Source organism: Rattus norvegicus, chromosome X (genome assembly GCF_036323735.1).
Source record: "Rattus norvegicus strain BN/NHsdMcwi chromosome X, GRCr8, whole genome shotgun sequence".
NCBI lineage: Eukaryota > Metazoa > Chordata > Mammalia > Rodentia > Muridae > Rattus > Rattus norvegicus.
Genome location: NC_086039.1, coordinates 51,870,784 through 51,890,902, shown reverse-complemented (window position 1 = coordinate 51,890,902; position 20,119 = coordinate 51,870,784). Strand labels below are relative to the sequence as shown.

The window sequence follows — 20,119 nt, the reverse complement described above, 5'->3', positions numbered from 1 at the left end:
TGTCAGAATATTTTCTGATGATATTTAAGAGTTTCAAAATATTCAATCCTCACAAAGAATCAATGCTAGGTACCTGAGATTCAAAGCAATCCTCTTAATGCTCTCTTCAGCTAGGGGGACTGAATAAGAAGGTGTTTTTGCTATACTTTTCATTTTAAAAATTTACACCCAACAGAAAATATTCACAACTATTCAGAGTTAACCACTTGGCTGAATTTAATATTAACAACTATGATATTTTACATTGCTAATTGGCAGGATCCCTGAAATATCTTATCTTAATGGCATTTCACGTTGATAGAGCATCTAATATATCTTGTCCTGAAGTGGTGGTGGAATGAAGATATCAAGAGATGCACTCACAAAATGTAAACAAGTGTGTCTACAATATTTAAAGTGCACTTATAAGATTTTCAAGTACTTTTATCTTGCTAGTCAGTTAAGGAACACGCCTTCTGATCATCAGATTAGAATTATAATCAGTCCTTCTCAACAAAACTAGTGTCTTTCCATAAATTTTTCTACCTGTAATCATCCTTAAGAAACAGAAATTTGGGGATTGGGGTTTAATTCTGTGGTGAAGTATCTGTCTAGTAAATTAGTAAATGCAATTAATTTTATGAGACTGATCACAAGTACTGAAAAAAGAAAAAATATAAAAGATAATATAGCAATTTGTTTACAAACACACACACAAACATATATATATATACATACACACACACACACACACACACACACATATATATATATATATATATATATATATATATATATATATATTATACTTAAAATACAATCACAGCAAATGGAGATAGCCGAAGGACTTCAGTCTTTTGACTGATAGTTAAATACCCTAAATTTTGTAAGTAGCAGGAAATGTGACAATGTGGAAAGATGAAAGTTAATGATGTACTTTGTTTTTCAAAGCAAATTTCTCATTTTCCTTGTTTTATAATTTTTCTTAGGAAAATGAAGGTATAAATGAATCAATGATTATTTCAATTAGTTATTCATTTGAACTCATGTACCTAAAAATATAAATCATGGAAGTCTAACACAAGTTACTTGACTGTGAAATTTATCTTCAATGTGTTTTTCTAGGCTTTTACTTCTATAAGCACAAAGTTGTTCCAAGATGTATGCAAACAGTTAAACCTAAGAGCTGGCTTCACCCAGAACCTGTGTGTATATTTTTCTAAACTTATTATGCATTGCACAGGAGTATGTCTTAGATACAGCATATTGCATAATCAACTTGGATATAATCATTTTGCTTTTTTGTGTCAAATTATTTCCATAAAGCAATTTCATACTCATTTGAAATGGCATATTTTCCAGTAATGAACAATCTATTCAGATTTTATGACAATTTTAGTCAAATATCTTCCATTCCATGCACTTTATTTCTTCCAAAGAAAAGTAAAACATTTTGGGTAATTGTCAGAATATCAAGTTCTAGGATGGCATCGCCAACGTCGCTAAAAAAATCTATTCAGAGTATCAAGCTAAAACCTTTAAAAAATAGAACATCCAAAAACATGATTTTCAATAAAAATAATTGGGGACATACATATTTAAAATATTAGTTGCTGATCTAAAATCTCCAGTTTACCAAGAATTTTGGTATTCCATTTGCTATCTGCTGTGGCTCTGATTCTGGACAGATCACAAATGTTCCTGGATTCATGTCTGTACCCATGAAGCAGGAAAGTTCCTATTGGAACTACAAACTTCATAACTAGCCATAACATTGAATAGTCCAGGGTAAAATGAACTGCATGAGAATTCTGGATCGAATTGTTGATACACACACCACACCACACACACACACACACACACACACACACACACACACACACACACACACTTAACACACATTCATGGGGTCTCAGTCACCATAAGGAGAAACCAAGGAAAACAACAAACACCTGCCAACAATCAGAAAGTGTATGTCTAAATCTATATGTAATTTGTACAAAAACTCTTAAAATTTAAATATATTAGATGTTATATCAAAACGATTTTACCAATACTTATAACCAACTTTGCAGTTTTAAATGTCTATAGACTGAAGGTAAACATATACCAAGTACAACCTTATAAATAATGTTTCATAATATATTTGTGTAATCCCTGAAGAAGCTATCTTATAGGAAAACAGAATTTTAATATTTAACACACTATGGCTTTGTCTCTTCAAGAAACATGTATAAATATTTTCTAATATAAATTTTTTGATTATGTTATATTTGAGAAAGAATGTGTGCTTTAGTCTATACTGTGCTACTACAACAAAAGTATTTGAGATACATACCAAAAAACACAAAGTAATTTCTTCTGTATTTAAGAGGCTTAGAATACTAGGTCAAGGTGTCAGCTCGTAAAATCTTCTTGGTTGGTTCTCATATAAATGGTGAAAAAACAGCAGAAATGGTGCATGGCACCTCTTAAAATATTTTTTTAAATAAGGGCCTTAATCTTACTTATGTGAAGAGAATCTTAAGGGATGAATTAATTTTTAATGATACACCTATTTAAATTATAATACTGGCAAAGACTCAAATACTAGAAAGGCACAAAGTCAAATCAGATCAGTAATTACTGAAATGAGACAGGTCATTTTATTTTAAATTATTGAATAGAAGCCTCCCCTCCTGTCTCATCTATGTTATTATATGTGTTCACATATATATGCAATATACATAAAAACAGAAAGAGTTTAATATTCTTGAAAGCAAGCATCATAATGTCTACAAACCTTATGTTGTTGTACTTGGCATTTCAGGTCTTCAAGATCAGGTCCAAGGGGCTCTTCCTCCATTTTCTTTGTTCTCTCTTCAGTTTTTGTTAACCAGTCATCTAGCTCTTTTAATTTCTGATTCTGGAGATCCATTAGAACTTTGTGCAAACTAATAAAAATAACAATTTTTAAAAAGTTATTTTCATTTGACTAAAACAGTTTATTTCTCTCTTTCTTTTTTTTTTTTTTTTTTCGGAGCTGGGGACCGAACCCAGGGCCTTGCACTTGCTAGGCAAGCGCTCTACCACTGAGCTAAATCCCCAACCCTAAAACAGTTTATTTTTAATGAATACACATCTTCATAAATATATACATAAAACTGATGGTCTACCAAATTTCTTGGAATATTGGATACTAATGTTACAGCAGTAAAATATCAGTAGTTTCTTCTGGCTCTACTATAGCTATTTTGTTCCCACAGACACACACACACACACACACACACACACACACACACAGACATGCACACACAATACACACCCACAAACATACACACACACACACATATATATATATATATATATATATATATAATTTCCACATATACATTTACACATGTATAAATTCATACACATATAAAGTTAACACATAAACACATATACATGTATAAACACTTATCCTTCTCTGTATATGTGTGCATATAATGTACAAGTGTATACATATGTATGTATGTGTTAAATGAATATATGCATATATTTTTAAATGAATAAGTATACATATTGAAAGTGTATAAGTATATATATACTTATGTCTGTATGCATATATATAGATCTGAATATATGTATATATTATATATGTATATATGTTTATACATATATATGTATTTTACTTTATCACATATCTAGAAATATCACCATTTCTAAAATATTTCACATAGCCAGTTAAATGCTAACATTCTATAATAAAAGACCAATGGAGCTTCCAATGTAGAACAGTGTATATAGACACTTTCCAGCACACATAGTGGCCTCTATTCAATCTTCAGAACTCTCTGAAAGGTTGAATGAGAAAACAAACTGAGAAGCTTTACTCAGCAGCTGACTGAAACAGATTCAGATACCCATAGTCAAATATTGGACAGAGGTCAGGGACTCTTATCAAAGTGTTTAGGGAAGGGATTAAAGGCCCTGAAGGGGATAGGAGCCCTATAGGAAGACCAACAGTGTTAACTGACCAGGATCTCTCTGGGAGTCTTTAGAGACTAAGCCACTAACCAAAGAGCATAAATGGGCTGGACCCATGCCCCTGCACAGATGTAGCAGAGGGCTGTCTTGTTGTGCCTTATCCTACAGAGACTTGATATACAACTATCAAGATAGCTGAGGTGGGGGCACCCACTCAGAGGATACAGGGTAACAATTAACTTATTAATTAATAAAAACATATAGTATATTTAAAATTATCCCACTGTCACTTAATTTGAATCTAGATCTAGAGGATGAATGCAACATTAGTATAATTTATACAGCCCTAGCCTGACACTATATTATGAAAGGTGGGAATATCTGAGCCACATTATCTCAAGTATTTAAGCAGGCAATCATCTTTGTCACTTCCATGTGCCATGGAAGAATATCATTACTTATGGACACACACTTTTATGTTAAGGGTTTCAATTTATTTTATTCTCCTCCCCAACTTACTGTTGAATATGCTCAAATGTATGTAGAAATCTAAAGACAGAATTAAGTTGATTTTTCCTGCTCACTATAATTCCACTGATAGATTTCTACCACAACTAATTTATTAAGATATCAATAAATTTTCATGGACAAAATAAGAAAAGTAAAACCAACTAAATTAAGTTGTTTGCTAACACCAATATCAATGCTTCTAGATACAGATGCATCTAAACATGTGCAGGTATTCAGGATTATACCCAGACACATTAATGTATGTATACATGCACATGAACACTAACTACAATAATACCAATAAAAATAAATAAAATTTTAAAATCAAGTTTAAACTCTGGTAACTAAATTAATATACACCAGGTTAATGATGTTTAGTGTTCATATGATTTAGTATATTCAATAAATACCATGAGTCATTTTCTTGAGATAACACATGATTTTTTAACATATACACAAGTGTATGTCTAAATATGTCTGAACATTTTTCTCTCTTCCTATCTTTATATATTTAAAGTAGAAAACTTTTGACTTCTACGCATTCTAGCACTTTAAGGTTAACTTTGTGACTCTTAGGTAGGCATTTGTACCTATGGAACTCATGTAAAATTGCAAGGTTTAATGCTAGTCCTTAAATATCTGCTATTACAAATTATTTGGGATTAAACTCATAGTCATGTTAGATATTAGTTTGGATTGTCACAGAAATATATATCCTAGGTTGTACAGATAATAAGCAGCTTGAGACAGGCAGTTTTGCTTGTTTCTATATATTATATAATATAGATAGATGGTCTTCAAATGTGTCAGAGATCCACAGGATGTAGCACTTAAGGTTATTTCATTATTTCAACTTCTGAGATTAAACCCCATTCTACTTCAAAGAAGATGATGAGCATCAATACCTCCATGTGGAGTTACTTTGATTGTTGAAAGCTAGCCACTGTGCAAGAAATGCCCTAACTTTATCTGCAGTCAAAATGATGTCTAAGATGGACAAACAGATAGGGGATAGTTGTCTGCTAGGCTCTGCCAAGAAAGTGTAGGGTAGTCCTTTATTATTCCTGCTTCACTTAAGTTCTGTCTGATGGTCTAGGCCAGAAGGCTGAAGATAGCTGCTCCAAAGTTATACAGAATATTGAGGACTATGCAGGTGGCAAGCTGTCTCATCCATCTCTATGACTTTAACTTGAATTAATTTACTTTATTTATTAAATTAATTAAATTAAATCTGTAATAGTTATAAATCAGACAAATATCATTTCATATCAGATCAAATGGAAACAATGTTTGCTTCTCCATCGCACTTCCTTCTACCTTAGGACATTTATCCTTGTTTGTTCATGTGAATGAGCTGTCTTCAAAGCTTTTTCCATACATAATTTTGTTTAATATTTGTAACTAATATTCTCTTTGAATGGAGTCCTCTGTTTTGAAATAAGAAGTATGTTTCATCCTCTGAATATATCTCATACTCTCTTTTCCTTTTATTCTTCTGTTTCTTCTGACAATATATGACTTTATATTCATAAGGGAAAGCTGTTTTGTTCTTAACTAAATCAGAGCTGGGGCTATAGTAGATAATACATTTCGTTTGGATGGATGCATGAATAAGCTTAATTTGCTACTTAGCATCATTTATCTTCAGATGAAAATATTCTTAGAAAAGTGGAATACTCTAGTTTACATAAATTTTAGCCATTTAGATTTTCTGTTTGTAACTAAAACTCTGAGTGTCATACTGTATATTAGTGTAATGGAGGTCCACATTTTTTGATTGATCTATATTATTTGCATTATTGCTAGAAAAAAAAACCCACCATGACCACAGGTACTTGACCTCATTTCACATAAAGTGAATTAAAAGCTGATGTTTCTAATCCAACCAATATGTTTTCAGAACTTATATATTGCCCCTATTATATATTGTTGCTCTTTTAGAATCTTTCTCTTTCATTAGTTAACTGTAGAAAAAGGCATTAACATTTGAGATCTGAATGAAACATTAGTAACATAATTTTTAAATTTTGAAAGAAGTTAAAAAATATTTTCTACCTTAGTTGTTATAAAATGGAAACAGAATATATAATTTATTCATTTACAAAGGAGCATGGATATACTTTCCAAATAATATAAGGTAGATCAGTGACTCTAGAGTATGCTTAGAAATGACCTGGTATCTTGTTAAACTGCAGATTCTTATTCTACAGTTGAGATTTGGGACAAAACTTGTGTACTTTCAGTAAGTTCTTGGGTGATACATATGCTTCTGTTGATAAGACGACCTAGCTCTGTACAGACATCATATCAGCATCATGGGGTGAAATAAGAACAGCAATATCAAGTTGTGATGTAAAAATAAAACCAGAAAATTGACATCATGCATGTTGTAATATGAACTGCATGGAAATTCAGTTCAAGATTACAACTGTCTGCATGATTACATAAAATATGCAATATATTAGTTCCTTAGTTAATTTGTGAGAAAATACTCCATTTATTTGTTCATAATCACATTTTCCCCTATCCCCTACTTCATACCAGATCTAATTCATGATTAAAGCAGGCAATATTTTGAAAAAAGGAGATTATATTTGTGAAGACATTTTTCCCTTTCAGCCAAAGTGTTGATAGTAATGCATAATGATTTTTCATGTTACATCTTGTGTTTAATCCCAAACACTATTCAGAACTATCTTCCTGCTGATTATGTGAACCATAACATAACTTTGTCCTTACTGATTTGCTTTCATTTTCCCTTAACTATAACAAAGCTTTTAGTTTCCCTCTGCATGTCTTAACCACAATTATCTGAGAAGTTGATAGATCTTGCTGTGCTTATCTTTTACAGGCCTCATAGAAATGTCAGTAAATCTCCTCTGCTCTCTACAGGTTACATTTTTTCCAATCAAATAATTAGTTTATTCATGTAGGAGAGAAATCTTCTGTTGTCCCCATGCTGGTTGTTCCCTTGTGTTTCCACAGTTGGAAGCTTCATCCTTTTCTTCTCCTCTTCTCTCACCTCCTACCTTCCTTAGAGAATTATGCATCAGAAAATCCAAGCAAAACAAAGAACATTTAGCTTACTTTACATCAGATTTCTAGCTCAAGAATGTCAGCATGCAGTATGCTATTTCATTTTGAAGGCAGAGGCACTTTGTTTTCTCATTTGAATCCTTAAAAGTAGTGTTAGAGATTTTTACTGGAAAAATATCAGCCTAGTGATAATCAAATACTTTATGACCATACATGTCTTAACAAATGTCTGTGTCAACTTCCACAGAGCCAATTTATGGGCACAGAAGTTGAGATTTGTAGATGTAAGGAATCATGAAAATATGAAACAATATTAATAAGAGAGGAGGAAGAATGTGGAATTATTTATATTCCTTGACTGCTATTTCTTGCAAGCATATTCCAATGTTCTAATTGAATAAGCAAAATTTCAAATATAATATTGATTACTTTTATCATGTTCCCCAATCTTTATAAAAAATTCCAATATACTTTTATAAAAATAATAAGTGGAGAAATTAAAAACTATGTAGTAAAAAATGAAATTATATATTAAATTAATATTGTGCACTTAAGAAATAATTAGCCTCATGCAAGTTCTCTTATTCATGACTATCATTGTTCATTATGCTTTGTAATAGTTTTGCTTCAAAAAGTACTTTTAAATGCCACATCAAAACCAATGTCTTTTAAAAATATGTATGTAAAGGCTTTATGACTGTTGTATGAATTAGGAAACTAACTTTCATGGATGGGAAGTATATTTCTCCAAATCAAGTGAATGAGCAACTAGGAGAAAGCTTATCATTTAGATAAAGTGGATTCAAATTTAAGTAAAGTAGACATGAGAGCAAGTTGTTATCTCCATTTTTAATTGTTTTCTCCCTGATGCTAGCAGTAATTATTGATTGTTTATAAAATAGTTTCTCCTAGATACAAACTGCAGAAAGGTAGTATCTGAATTTGCATGGTAATTCATATTAAGTCCTAAGCAAAAACTTACTATTAAAAAACATAAATGGAAGTAAACAGTTATATATAATTTAAGTGCATAAGAAAAACACGAGAGTATCCTTATCAGTAATAATTCCTTTCTTGTCTAAGATACCACGATACATTTATTGATATGTATCTAAGCATATATATATGTATATATATGTATATATATGTGTGTGTGTGTGTGTGTGTGTATGCTTAGCTAATACACAGTTTTGTCTTGTCTTTCTTTCCCTTATATAAGGCCTTTGGTAGCATAAAAATACATTTACTCTATGTCGTGGATTGACTGAAAATCATCTCCAAACTCTCCAGTTCTATGGGCCGTTTGGCTCATAGAATGAGTCCCACTTTCCCTATTTTCGTACTCTTATATTAACTGTTCTCACTGGTCACATTCTCTAACTCCTCATCCCTTCTTATTTAAATCTCAAGCTAAAGGGATCAAAATTAAATTCTTCTTTGTTTCATAAACACATAAGCACAGTCTAATTGTTTAATGATTCCTTATCACCACCCTTTGTACCATCTTCATATACAGTCTTATTAGCTATTTCCATCATAATCTTTATTTATTGAACATCAGCCACTTTAGAATACAAATTTCATGAGAACCACAGTTTCTTATCTCTTGTGATAATTTGAGTGTCCTCATTATTTTTACTTCAATCTGGTTAATTGAAGTATCCTAAGAATGCTAGTTAATATTTGTACATATAGAAAAGGACATGGAAGATATACTTAGTTACAAACATTCATGTATTTATATTTGTTTCCTAAAAGAAATATAATATGTATTTCAAGAAATTATCTAAAAAATTTTATATGCTACAACTGGTTGCATAGTACTGTTTTATTTTTAAAACTATATATGATGTTCTATAAAAACCTATTCTTCCTAAAAATACTTTACTTCTCTTTTGTAATAATCACCTTCAATGTTAGGCCACAAACAAAAGCTCTAACATATTCCCTAAAAAATGAGACAGTTGGGTATTGTATTTGTTGTTGTTGTTATTGATGCTGCTACTGTCATTACTAATTATAGCTAGGTATAATATTGTCAGTTTAGTTTTCAAATAATTCAGTGAAATGGAGATACGGAGATGAACATTTTATAAATGGTATATTAAAATACATGGAACTTTAATTTTAGGTTGAATTTACATTTTTTGAAAGTCAGTCTCAAAGTGTAATTAATTAATTAATTAATTAATTCTGAGAACAATATATCATACATATTTCCACTTGATAAAAAGAACAATATTGAAAGAGTACAAAAAAGAAAAAAATCTGTGTGTCTATTGGGCCAGGAGTAAATAGGAGTGTGTTGTTTTAAGGGAATCTTTGCAAATAGAATTTCTACCCTAAAGACTCTGGACATCTAACTAATATGACAGCTCTGTGTCTTATGAATTGCGATGACAAATGTGTGGAATAAAATATTTCTCTGTGAAGATTTAAAGAAAGTGGGCTCAATAATTAAAATAAGACACTATAATTTTCACGTCTAGGGTCAGTTCAAATTATTGCAATGATAATAACAGAGAAATCATGTAAATGTGTACATTCTAGTATATTCTCATGTAGAATACAAATATAGTTGTAAAAATTCTCTCTTAGAATTTATGCCTTACTTATTCTTTCAAAAAACATGAGCTTAAAAATGTGTTCTCTCCCTCCCTGTTGCCACACTATAATTTAGTACCAGCACAGCAATCCTCCCAGCATATCTAATGAGTTTCTTGGTCCTATTCTCAAGCTTTAAATCTTCATAAATAATAGCTAAGTAAACTTAAGGCACTTTCACAATTTCTTTAGCTTAATGTATTCAAATCCACAGTTGGCACTTCATTTCTTTTCATTTAAAAATAAATCTATCTTGTCTCGCTAGGCTCTACATGGAAACACACACTTAACAATATAAATCAGAGCAACACATCCAGAATGAGGAAATCTGCTTGTTACTTTTGTAAGAAATAGGCCATTTTCAGAAATGTCTCAAAATCTTTCTTTCAATAAGTCAATACATATTCTTAAACTGATTAATAGCCATACTGTATTCAAATAATTATTTTCACACAAAATTGAGAAACTTTTCTCCATGAGTATATTCATAAAGAGATGAGAAATACTTTGACCACTTACTTTTCCTTCAAACAGGAATTTTCTGGTCATCCATTACTCATGAAGAATTTTATGCACATGAGATTTCATATTTTTCAATAACTGCTACATTCATAATCTATCTTTTATAGAAAGTCATACAATATTAACTGAGACAAAAGTTTGACAATTCTCAAAAGCTAAGTAAGATCTGTAACTAACTCTCTCCCTACCTAGAATCTCTACTTCAGTTGCTAAAGTATAAGTAGTTATGTAACTGACATGAAAAGCTTCCATAACATTTCAGAAAAAGGTTGTCTTAAGTTGAGAAACTATATTAGAAGTCTTATTATATTAAAATAATAAAAGAGAATCTAAAACATGCCTGATTTTTTAAGTTGTTCCCTGAAGGCTTGAAGCTTCTAATGGCTCAATGTTTAAGAGCAATTGCTGCTGCTCTCTTGGACAGTTAGGGTTCATTTCTCAGAGTCCCCATAGCAGCTCACAACCATATGTAACTCTAGTTCTCTACAAGTTCTAGTAGTACCGCTATTCCCTTCTCCCTTCCATAAACATAAAATAAATATCCTGTGCACATAAATTCTAGAAACAGACACTAATACACAAAAATAAACACAAATAACTATAGAAATACATTTTCAAAGATGGAATATCAGTATTTTGTTCATCATCACTTCCTATCCTGGCTTTCTAATTCTTAGGATTCAAACTTGGGACAAATGCTTGAGGCTTCTATTTAAACATATCAAATTCAACACAGGTCACAAGGTTTTCCCTTCATCCTCTTGTTGCAACCTTTTACAAGGCCCTCCTGGATGGCATACCCCTACCCTTATCCTGAACTCTCAAGCCCATGGGGTTGAACTGCTCATCCCTATTTAATCCAGACATTTTGTTTACCTGCTCTCTTTGTATGCCTGGGCCTCCTGTCTGCTATACCTGGTTCCCTTCACTCCCTTATCCTAACCTTTCCTGACATGGCACAACTCACTTTAATCATGTCTAGTCTAAACTCTCCCAACTGTCTCTGCATCTGGCTATGTTCTCCCTTTTATCCACAATAAACTTTCCCTTTCACCACACCTATGAGCAGTCATGTCCTTTCTTTTTGCCTTTTATTCCTTTCATTTTTTCCATATACTAATTGTCTAAAATTTCAGGCATATCATGCTAAAATTATAATTTATTATAAACAGACAAGGATTCACTTGAGGCAGTGAATAAAAGTTCCCAATTATACTCCTAGCTATTTGCATATTTGAGCCTGAAGACTATAATTTCAAGACCAAATTGGGCTTCATAACAAGTCCAAGGTTAGAGTTGGAAATTTACTCAGATGCTGTCCCAAACATGCTGGGGAGTTTGCTCAGTAGTAAAGTATTTGCCTAGTAAATGTAAGTACTATGTTGAAAGTTGTGTGCAGGCACACACACACACACACACACACACACACACAAACACAAACACACACTCACACTCACACACACTGGAACCCTTGCGCACACACATATATATACAAAACTTACTTGCTTTGTTTTTCCATACTAGCTACCCTGAGACATTCCCATCTGGAATTTAGGAGATTCATTTGTTCTTGAACTTCAGTTTCTTCATCTTCTGTTAATTTTCCTTTTCCAACTAGCCGACTTCCTAACTGTAGAACATTACCAACAAGTCCTTGATGAGATGTCAAATCCATCATGAACCCCTGACAAGAAGAAGGTAATGACTGTAGTCAACAATTGAGGGAATCATTGGGAATTTGAATTTGATTAGTTGCAATTCTAAATCTTTGCCCCATTTAAATGTATATTCTTTTCAAGCAGTCTTAGTTTTTACATCATGGTATTATAGTATTATGCAGCATTTTAAACATGAATTAGAGAAAATTTTTGTCTTAGAACAATTTGTAAGAGAGAATACACTACATGGAGCACTTTAGTGCAGAATGTTTCATAAACAGCTCATAGGAAGACCTGCAGAAAGGTAATATAAGCATGCTTATCCTAGCACAATAGTAAATGAAGGAAGACACCAATTAAGTCAGGATCATTCTGGATTATAGAGTTTGTATCAGGCCTTCCAGAGATACATGAAAGATATGTCTCAAGTGGGGGAAGTAAAGGAGAATAATCTGAGCAACTGTACAATCTCAGGAAATCTCTGCCATTAAGGAACCTTCAACATGTTATGACCCATTTACTCATGGTGTGCCTTAGAGCTGTTATGCATGATGATATGTAGGTGCTCTGGAATGTACTTCAGAAAGAGGGATCAAGTTTTTCTCTGACACAAATAAAAATGCTTTACACTTATTCTTCTAGGAATAATTGCAAAGAAACTATCAATACTTCAGAGACTTGTCCTTCAAAACAGAACTATAAATATTATTTGTAAAAATGTTATTTGTTAACATCTCAAAATTCATAAGCAAATATATTTGCATGTGTCTTACATTTTTTCAGAATAACTGACAAAAAGAAGACTTATCCTTGTAAATTATATGCTCTAGCTTCATAAGTCTGTGATTTCTTTTACCTCATGAGCATGAAACTGTTCTTTTACTTCCTCAACATCCTTTGAAATCTCTCCTTGTGCTCGCAATGTGTCCTCTGCAGAAAGAAGCCATGAGAGTACTTCTTCTAAAGCAGTTTGGTAACTATCCAGGTTTACTTCAGTCTCTATCAGTGAACTGCCAAATGACTTGCTTCCAGGAGCTTCCAAATGCTGAAAAATAAAATAAAGTTGGTGTTATAAAATTAGTGGTTTTGCAACTATTCCAGTACATTACTAAGAAATGAAATGAAGTATTTAAAATGCTAGAAATATCTGCTTATATTATCATAAAGTACATACATAAAATAGTGAGCATGTATCTTAACCTCCTCATGATTACACACACAAATTCCCAAATGACTGCTGAAATTTCACCAAATTAACATTTTGTTAATGGTTGTCACTATCACATGAAAGAATGAGACAGTGCATCATCTTTTTGTTGGATATTAAATGCTGCAATATATATATATATATATATATATATGTATACATATGTGTGTTTACTTTTAAATTGCTGTTAATATATGTGAACACTTTTGTAATGTCTTTGAAGAAACATCTCCAGATGTGCTATTTCCAAAATGTTTAAAATAATTATCAGGTATGTATAAGGATGTATGAAAGTAATTTAAAAATTCCTTGAAGACATATCTGAAGATCCCAATGGTAGATAACATATACCAAGTGTTTAATACCAGAAGACAATTTAAATATGAAATAATTATATGAAAAATATTCTCTATCAAATTTAATTAGATTTATGTTAAACAAGATGCCAAACACTTTTAGATTATCCGCTAGGACACAAAAGCTAAGAAAAAGGTGGTTTAAAGTAGTCATAACTCTAAAGAAAGATTCTAGTCATCTGTGAAGTGACTAAAAGATGCTCCAACATATAAAAAGGACACATGCTCCATTATGTTCATAGCAGCCTTATTTATAGTAGCCAGAAACTGGAAAGAATCCAGATGGATACAGAAAATATGGTACATTTACATAATGGAGTACTACTCAGTCATTAAAACAATGACTACATGAAATTATTAGGCAAGTGGATGGGAATAGAAAATATTATCCTGAGTGAGGTAACCCAGTCACAAAGAATATACATGGTACGTACTCACTGACAAGTGGATATTAGGAAAAGAGCTCTGATTACCCAAGATACAATCCACAGACCACGTGAAGCTCAAGGAGAAGGATGGCCAAAGTGCAAATGACTCAGTCCTTCTTAGACAAGAAAATAAAATAATCACAGAAGGTAGAGGTGGGAGTGACATGGGAGTATGGGGGTGTGAAGGAAAAAAGAAGGGACAGGATCAGGTATGGGAGAAGCAAGGACAGGAAAGATATACAGAGGGTAAAGGATTTGAACAGAGTTAGGTAGCAGAGGGGGTATGGGGAACCAGGGGTAAGTACCAGAAAGTCCTACGCACCAGGGAAGCAAGAGACTTGCACAATGCAGCAGAGATTGCATTAGCTAAAATACCCAAAGAAGGTGAGAAAGAACCTATACAGAGGCCATAGCAAGAGTTTAGGCACAGCCACTGATTGAGGGTTGGTGACACCCACTCATCTCCAAAATTTTAACCCAGAATTGTTCCTTTCTAAAGGAAATAGAGGGACAAAATGTGGAGCAAAAACTGAAGGGAAGGCCAAAGACTGTCCTACCTGGGGAATTATCCCATATGCAGACAACAAATCAAGACACCATTATTTATGTTAAGAAGTATTTGCTGACAGGAGGCTGATATAGCTGTCTCCTGAGAGGCTCTGCCAGAGCCTGACCAATACAGAGACAATGCTCACAGCCAACCATTGGACTGAGTGCAGGGACACCAATCGAGAAGTTAGGAGAAGGACTGAAGGAGCTGAAGGGTTTTGCAGCCACATAGGAAGAGCAACAATATCAACCAATCAGACTCTCCAGAGCTCCCAAAGACTAAACAACCAACCAGTGAGTACACACCGAAGGACCCATGGCTCCAGGTGCATATTTAGCATAGAATGGCCTTGTTGGACATCAGTGGAAGGGAAGACCCTTGGTCCTTGAAGGTATGATGCTCCAGTTTGGTGGAATGCTAGGGAGGTGAGATGGTAGTGAGTGGGTGGGTAGGGGAGCACCCTGATAGAAGCAAGAGAGACTGGGAGAGGATAGGGGGCTTATCTCAGAAAGAGGACAACATTTCAAATGTAAATAAATAAGATAACCAATAAAATTGAAAAAAGGACCTCATAAACCTTAATCACAATTTTGTGTAATGGCACATGAGAAAAAGCAAAGAGATGAGAAGGGATTCTGTTACAGAGGCTGTAGTATGTTGCCTGGAAGTGACTTGCCTCCACCTAAATAAAGACAAAGTAATTTCAGATTTTACTGTTATTCAATTGATATACATCGACAAGGATGCTCTCCTGGGATAATCTTTGTGCCATTGACAAGTGGTACAATAACAACAACAAATACCCAAATACACAGAACAGAACGTCTGCATATTTTTTTTAAATCAAGTACATGAGAAGTAGGTTCCTTGTAGAGGGCCGCAATAACATTTGCCACCACTAGATGGCGCTGGCTTCCACTGCACCCCACGTGGAAGGCCAGGATAGCCCTCCACCATTACAAGATGGTGCCAGCCTTCGCTGCGCCAGCCGGCCCCCTTTCAGGAAGTTAACTGTGCGCATGTGCAAGAGTGCCTTCGTGCCAGGTCTTTGCCCACTCCGGGGCGTGCCTTATGAGATCATGGGTAACAACCAATCAGGTGTGGGTGCGCCGCACTAGGGTTTTATAAGCGCGCCATGTTGGTGCGGCGGGGCTTTTCCTCTTCTAAGATTAATAAAGTTGATCACAGTAAGGATTTCTAAATGTCCGCGTGCTTCTTGCCGGCGGAAAGTTGCGCGCGGGACATTTGGTGCCGAGAACCCGGGACACAAAAAAGCTACATCATCGCCGGTGCCAAGAGGAAGCCTCTGTTTCACGGAAGAAATCCAGAAACTGTGGAATGCAGGTAAAACTCTGAGAGACTATGTTTAGCCTTGATCTGTTCCAGCTCAGTCCTCTGCAGGACGCAGCAGGAGCCGCTATGGTTGCTCTGGCAGCCCTCGGGTTGTTTCTATTGACCTTTGAGTTTCTAGTTACTGCCAAACGGCATCAGAGGTCGCGTGGGAACTGCCCAGCTGTAACAGCAAAGCGGAGAGTGTTGGAGGAAGGGCGAGGTGACAGAGTGTCAGAAACAGAGGGTAGTGAAAAGTTGCAACGAGAAAAGGATCCTGACCGATCTCAAGCACCAGACCCTTCCAATTCGGAAGTGAAAGATTGGGGAAAGAACACTCCGGGTGAAGAGAAGGGAGGAGATAAGAGGAACACAGCATTTTGGGAGAAAAATTTTGTCTTTGTGCCTGTTAGAAGTGTGCTTAAGGTCCGGCGCCGGCTCTGGGGACACCATGGCGTCCGTGCGCTGACGCGACAGCTTTACAGAGTCATACTGATCAGATTTGATAGAGGCAGACCGCCTGAAAATTTATTCAGGAGAATCAAACAAAAGGACATCTCAGTGCCCGTGCACAGCCTGATGGAGTTAATGTAATTGGGTTGTGAATAAAAATATTCAGGGCTGTGTTTCACTTCCATACCATTGGCGAATGTCAGTCGTTCTGCTCAGATAATATATCTCAGTATCTTATAGGAATTGGGTTTCAACACGTTGGTGGACTAGTCCAGGAATTGAGACAATCCATCGCCCATATCGACTCCACTCGAGTGGATAGTCACCGTGAACACCATCTGGCTTTTTCCCCTCTTTGTCTATTGTTTGTCTCTGGTGCACCAGGATGTCCCCATGTCTGTCAGTGTATTTCTGTGGTTTTTGTTTCTCGTTGTCTAAATGTTTTATGTTTCATGTTCAAAAGAAAAAATGGTAAAAACTTTTTCTGCCGGTCGTTCACACCTTGACTTGGTTTTAACTCGTTTCAAAAGGGAACAAATGAATAAAAAACAGTTTCAGTCAGGTCTTTGGACCCCTGTGCCTAGAGTCAGGTGTCTAGATTAGCTGGAGAAGCTGCCCAGAGGCTAAGTGTCTACACGAGCTGATCTTAAAAGCACCAACAGCTTCTCAGCTTCTTCGATACAAGAGTTGATAGCTGTTTCTCTTAGAGAGATCCCTGACTTATTATTTTGACTGAACAGGTGACAAGGTGCTTCTCTTAAAATCATAGCAAAAAGGTAAAAATGGTGTTTGGTCTAGATATTAAAGATAGGTGTAGCCACTTCAATTTTGTTTCTCATTGGTTTTAAATGTATAAATATGCTCTACTTGCCTTGGTTATGCACTTTTGGCTTTTTAGTTATTGGATATGGTTAAAAAGGTATAATATTGGTAACAGAAAGTTGACATAAAGCTGATAATCTGGATGGAGTCATTCTAGATAACATGTGACATGAGCCAACCTAGGGAAACAGGTCTAAATTGAGGTGATATTTTTATGTAACTCTTATCCTAGAAACCAGGCTTCTAAAAGAATTTAGGACAATGTCTCTTTGTTGAGGTATTGGAGACCGCACCATTGTGTGTCCAAATGTAAGAATTGACAGTCAAACTTTGTAACATAATAGATAGACCTGGGGTGCCTTGGAGACTAGATTGTTTGTTGGAGGTTGAGTTTTGCTTTCCAAAGTTGTGGCTTGCCCTGAAGTTATCTGTATTTTAATGCTAATTTCCACTGCCCGGAGAACAGCTGCCTAGTCATGTACTCAGAACTCAGGCGACCTTGTGGTGGTGCTCTGGTGTTACAAGGAGAATTTAAAGATTGTGATTAAGGATCGCTAACGTTACACTAACTCAAACTTATCTTTAATTAAGGAAAAATCATACAGGTAGAGATTGTTACAAGATTTACGAAGGATTGATGAGGTTTTGGAACTTGTGAGAACATTACAGCCAGTTTACTTACTCCAACTGCCATTTCAAGATAGATCTAGAGGATTGATTTTGAGTTTTCGTTTCATGAGCTTGCTTACAGTTTTAGAAAGCCCATAGAGTGATATCATTAAAAGTGGCTAATAGCCTTATATTATACAATTTTGTTGCTTCTTCAGTGTAAGAAGTTAGAACTTAAATCTTTCAATGTATATAGAAATTTTTACTACAAACCTTTGCTCTTAAAATGAGCTTTGATATTTGGGGAGTAGCTGTTATACTACTCCAGATAAGAATATTTGAAACTAATTTTAAGCTTCTAAGGATATGTTAATTTGGCTATGTACCTCACCCTACTAGAGGACCTAGGTCTTTGTTATGCACACTGGAGATAAAGCTTCAGCTGTGTTAGTACAGAGTTGTGGACTAAAGTCATGGAAGTATTCTGAAAAGAAACCTGGTAAAACATATCTTATTCCAAACAACAGTTAATCGGTTATTACAAAATACTGATATTTGGCCTATTGCATATACAAATTTTTCAGACGAAATTGATAATTTTACTCTTTACATGCTTTTGTACTTCCTGTATATTTGTGCATACTACCCATAGGAAATGCGCTTACTGTATTTATAGGTGGATCATCTAATGAAAAGGCTACATATATGATTGGATCACTTGTTTATTCTCTTGAGTTTCTGCTGCTTCAGCACAGATTATTAAATTCCATGCTTTAGCCACTGTTTTTAAAATGTTAAAAAAAATCAAGCTTTCAATTCATATACTGATAGCCAACGTGTGGCTTGTGGTTTACAATCGATTTCAATTACTTAATGCTTTATTAGAGACAGGTTTTCTACATGAAATCAGTGAGTGATTTCAGTGTAAATTGTCTGACAATGCACTGTCCTTTCAGTGCTCTGGCTCAGACAACTAAACATAACCATAGACCAAGCTCTTTGAAAATGGTAATGGAGTTGATAACACACCCTCATGAAAAGAGGAAGACTCCATTTGCTTGTTTTCAATTCCCAGCCTCACCCTGCCAGCTCAGGGATTTCTAGTACGACTAAATCTGGACAATATTTACAAGATTTGGCATTTCTAATTAATGCTTATGTTTAGATAAATAAAGTTTGTGAGATGCTGGAGACAATAATTTGGTATACATGTCAATTTATAAATACAAGTGCTCAGTGTCCTCAGTTTAATCCTCGAGGACTTACCTTTATAAATAATATCTTTACTATATCTTAATAAATAAAAAGGGGGAGTTATCCCTGTATGCAAAATTATGCTCCTTTTATTTCAATTTTAAAATTTTGGATGCCAAAGTTTATGGCACCCTACAACTAGGCATACTTCTGCCTAAGTGAAATAGAGAGATCCACTTATCGACATGTTCCTGTCCAGATATTTTATATGGGGAAGAGGGAATGTTTGTGTTTCTTCTACAGGATGCTACAAGAGTGTGCCAGCTGCCTGAGTGGTGGATGAGACTTGCTGATCCTGGTTACATAAAGATTCAGCTCTCGTGGTTCGGGTCCCTAGAGTCATTCCTCTGCCCTGAAAAGAAGATGGAAGACCCCCCTTCACCTTTTGTCATCACAGAGATTTTGCCGTTGCTGCAGTCAGTGTTACCGCTGCGTGTTCCTGTCCCACTATGGCCTGCTCTCTGACCCTCTGCACACTGCTGCTTGCTGGGGAAGACTGGACTCCAGCCGTTGCTGTCCCTTCATTTCCCTGGTGACTCTTGCTGCCTTAACTGGTAACTGGTGTTGTCATTTTACAGACTGTAGCTTCACAGAAAGCTATCTGTGTAAAGCTACAGTGACTGGAGAACTCTGTCCTGGTTATACAGATCTTAGAAATGGTTCCATTGTCTGCTGGTTGTTCCAGAGAAGAATGACTGATCCTGAACTGTCCTGGAAAAGACCTTGACACTTTCGCTGTTATTGTAGCAGCCATTACTGCTACAGACATTGTGTCTGCAGTATCTGGAGTTATCCTCCCCCAATCTATTTTTAGTCAAGTACAGTGGGTGAACTTTCTGGAGTAGTTGCTAACA

General features: G+C 34.8%; 1 protein-coding gene across 11 annotated transcripts in view; it reads right to left on the bottom strand.

The window, feature by feature from the left end:
* Positions 1–20,119, bottom strand: part of Dmd (dystrophin) — a 2,367,748-nt gene that overhangs the window by 1,546,943 nt on the left and 800,686 nt on the right. For all 11 annotated transcript variants that reach the window (XM_063279795.1, XM_063279798.1, XM_063279800.1 and 8 more), the window contains 3 exons: positions 13,114–13,302; positions 12,102–12,283; positions 2,762–2,912 (listed from right to left, as the gene is read on the bottom strand). In XM_063279795.1, coding sequence (XP_063135865.1) covers positions 2,762–2,912; positions 12,102–12,283; positions 13,114–13,302 — 522 coding nt within the window. The remainder of the gene's footprint in view (positions 1–2,761; positions 2,913–12,101; positions 12,284–13,113; positions 13,303–20,119) is intronic.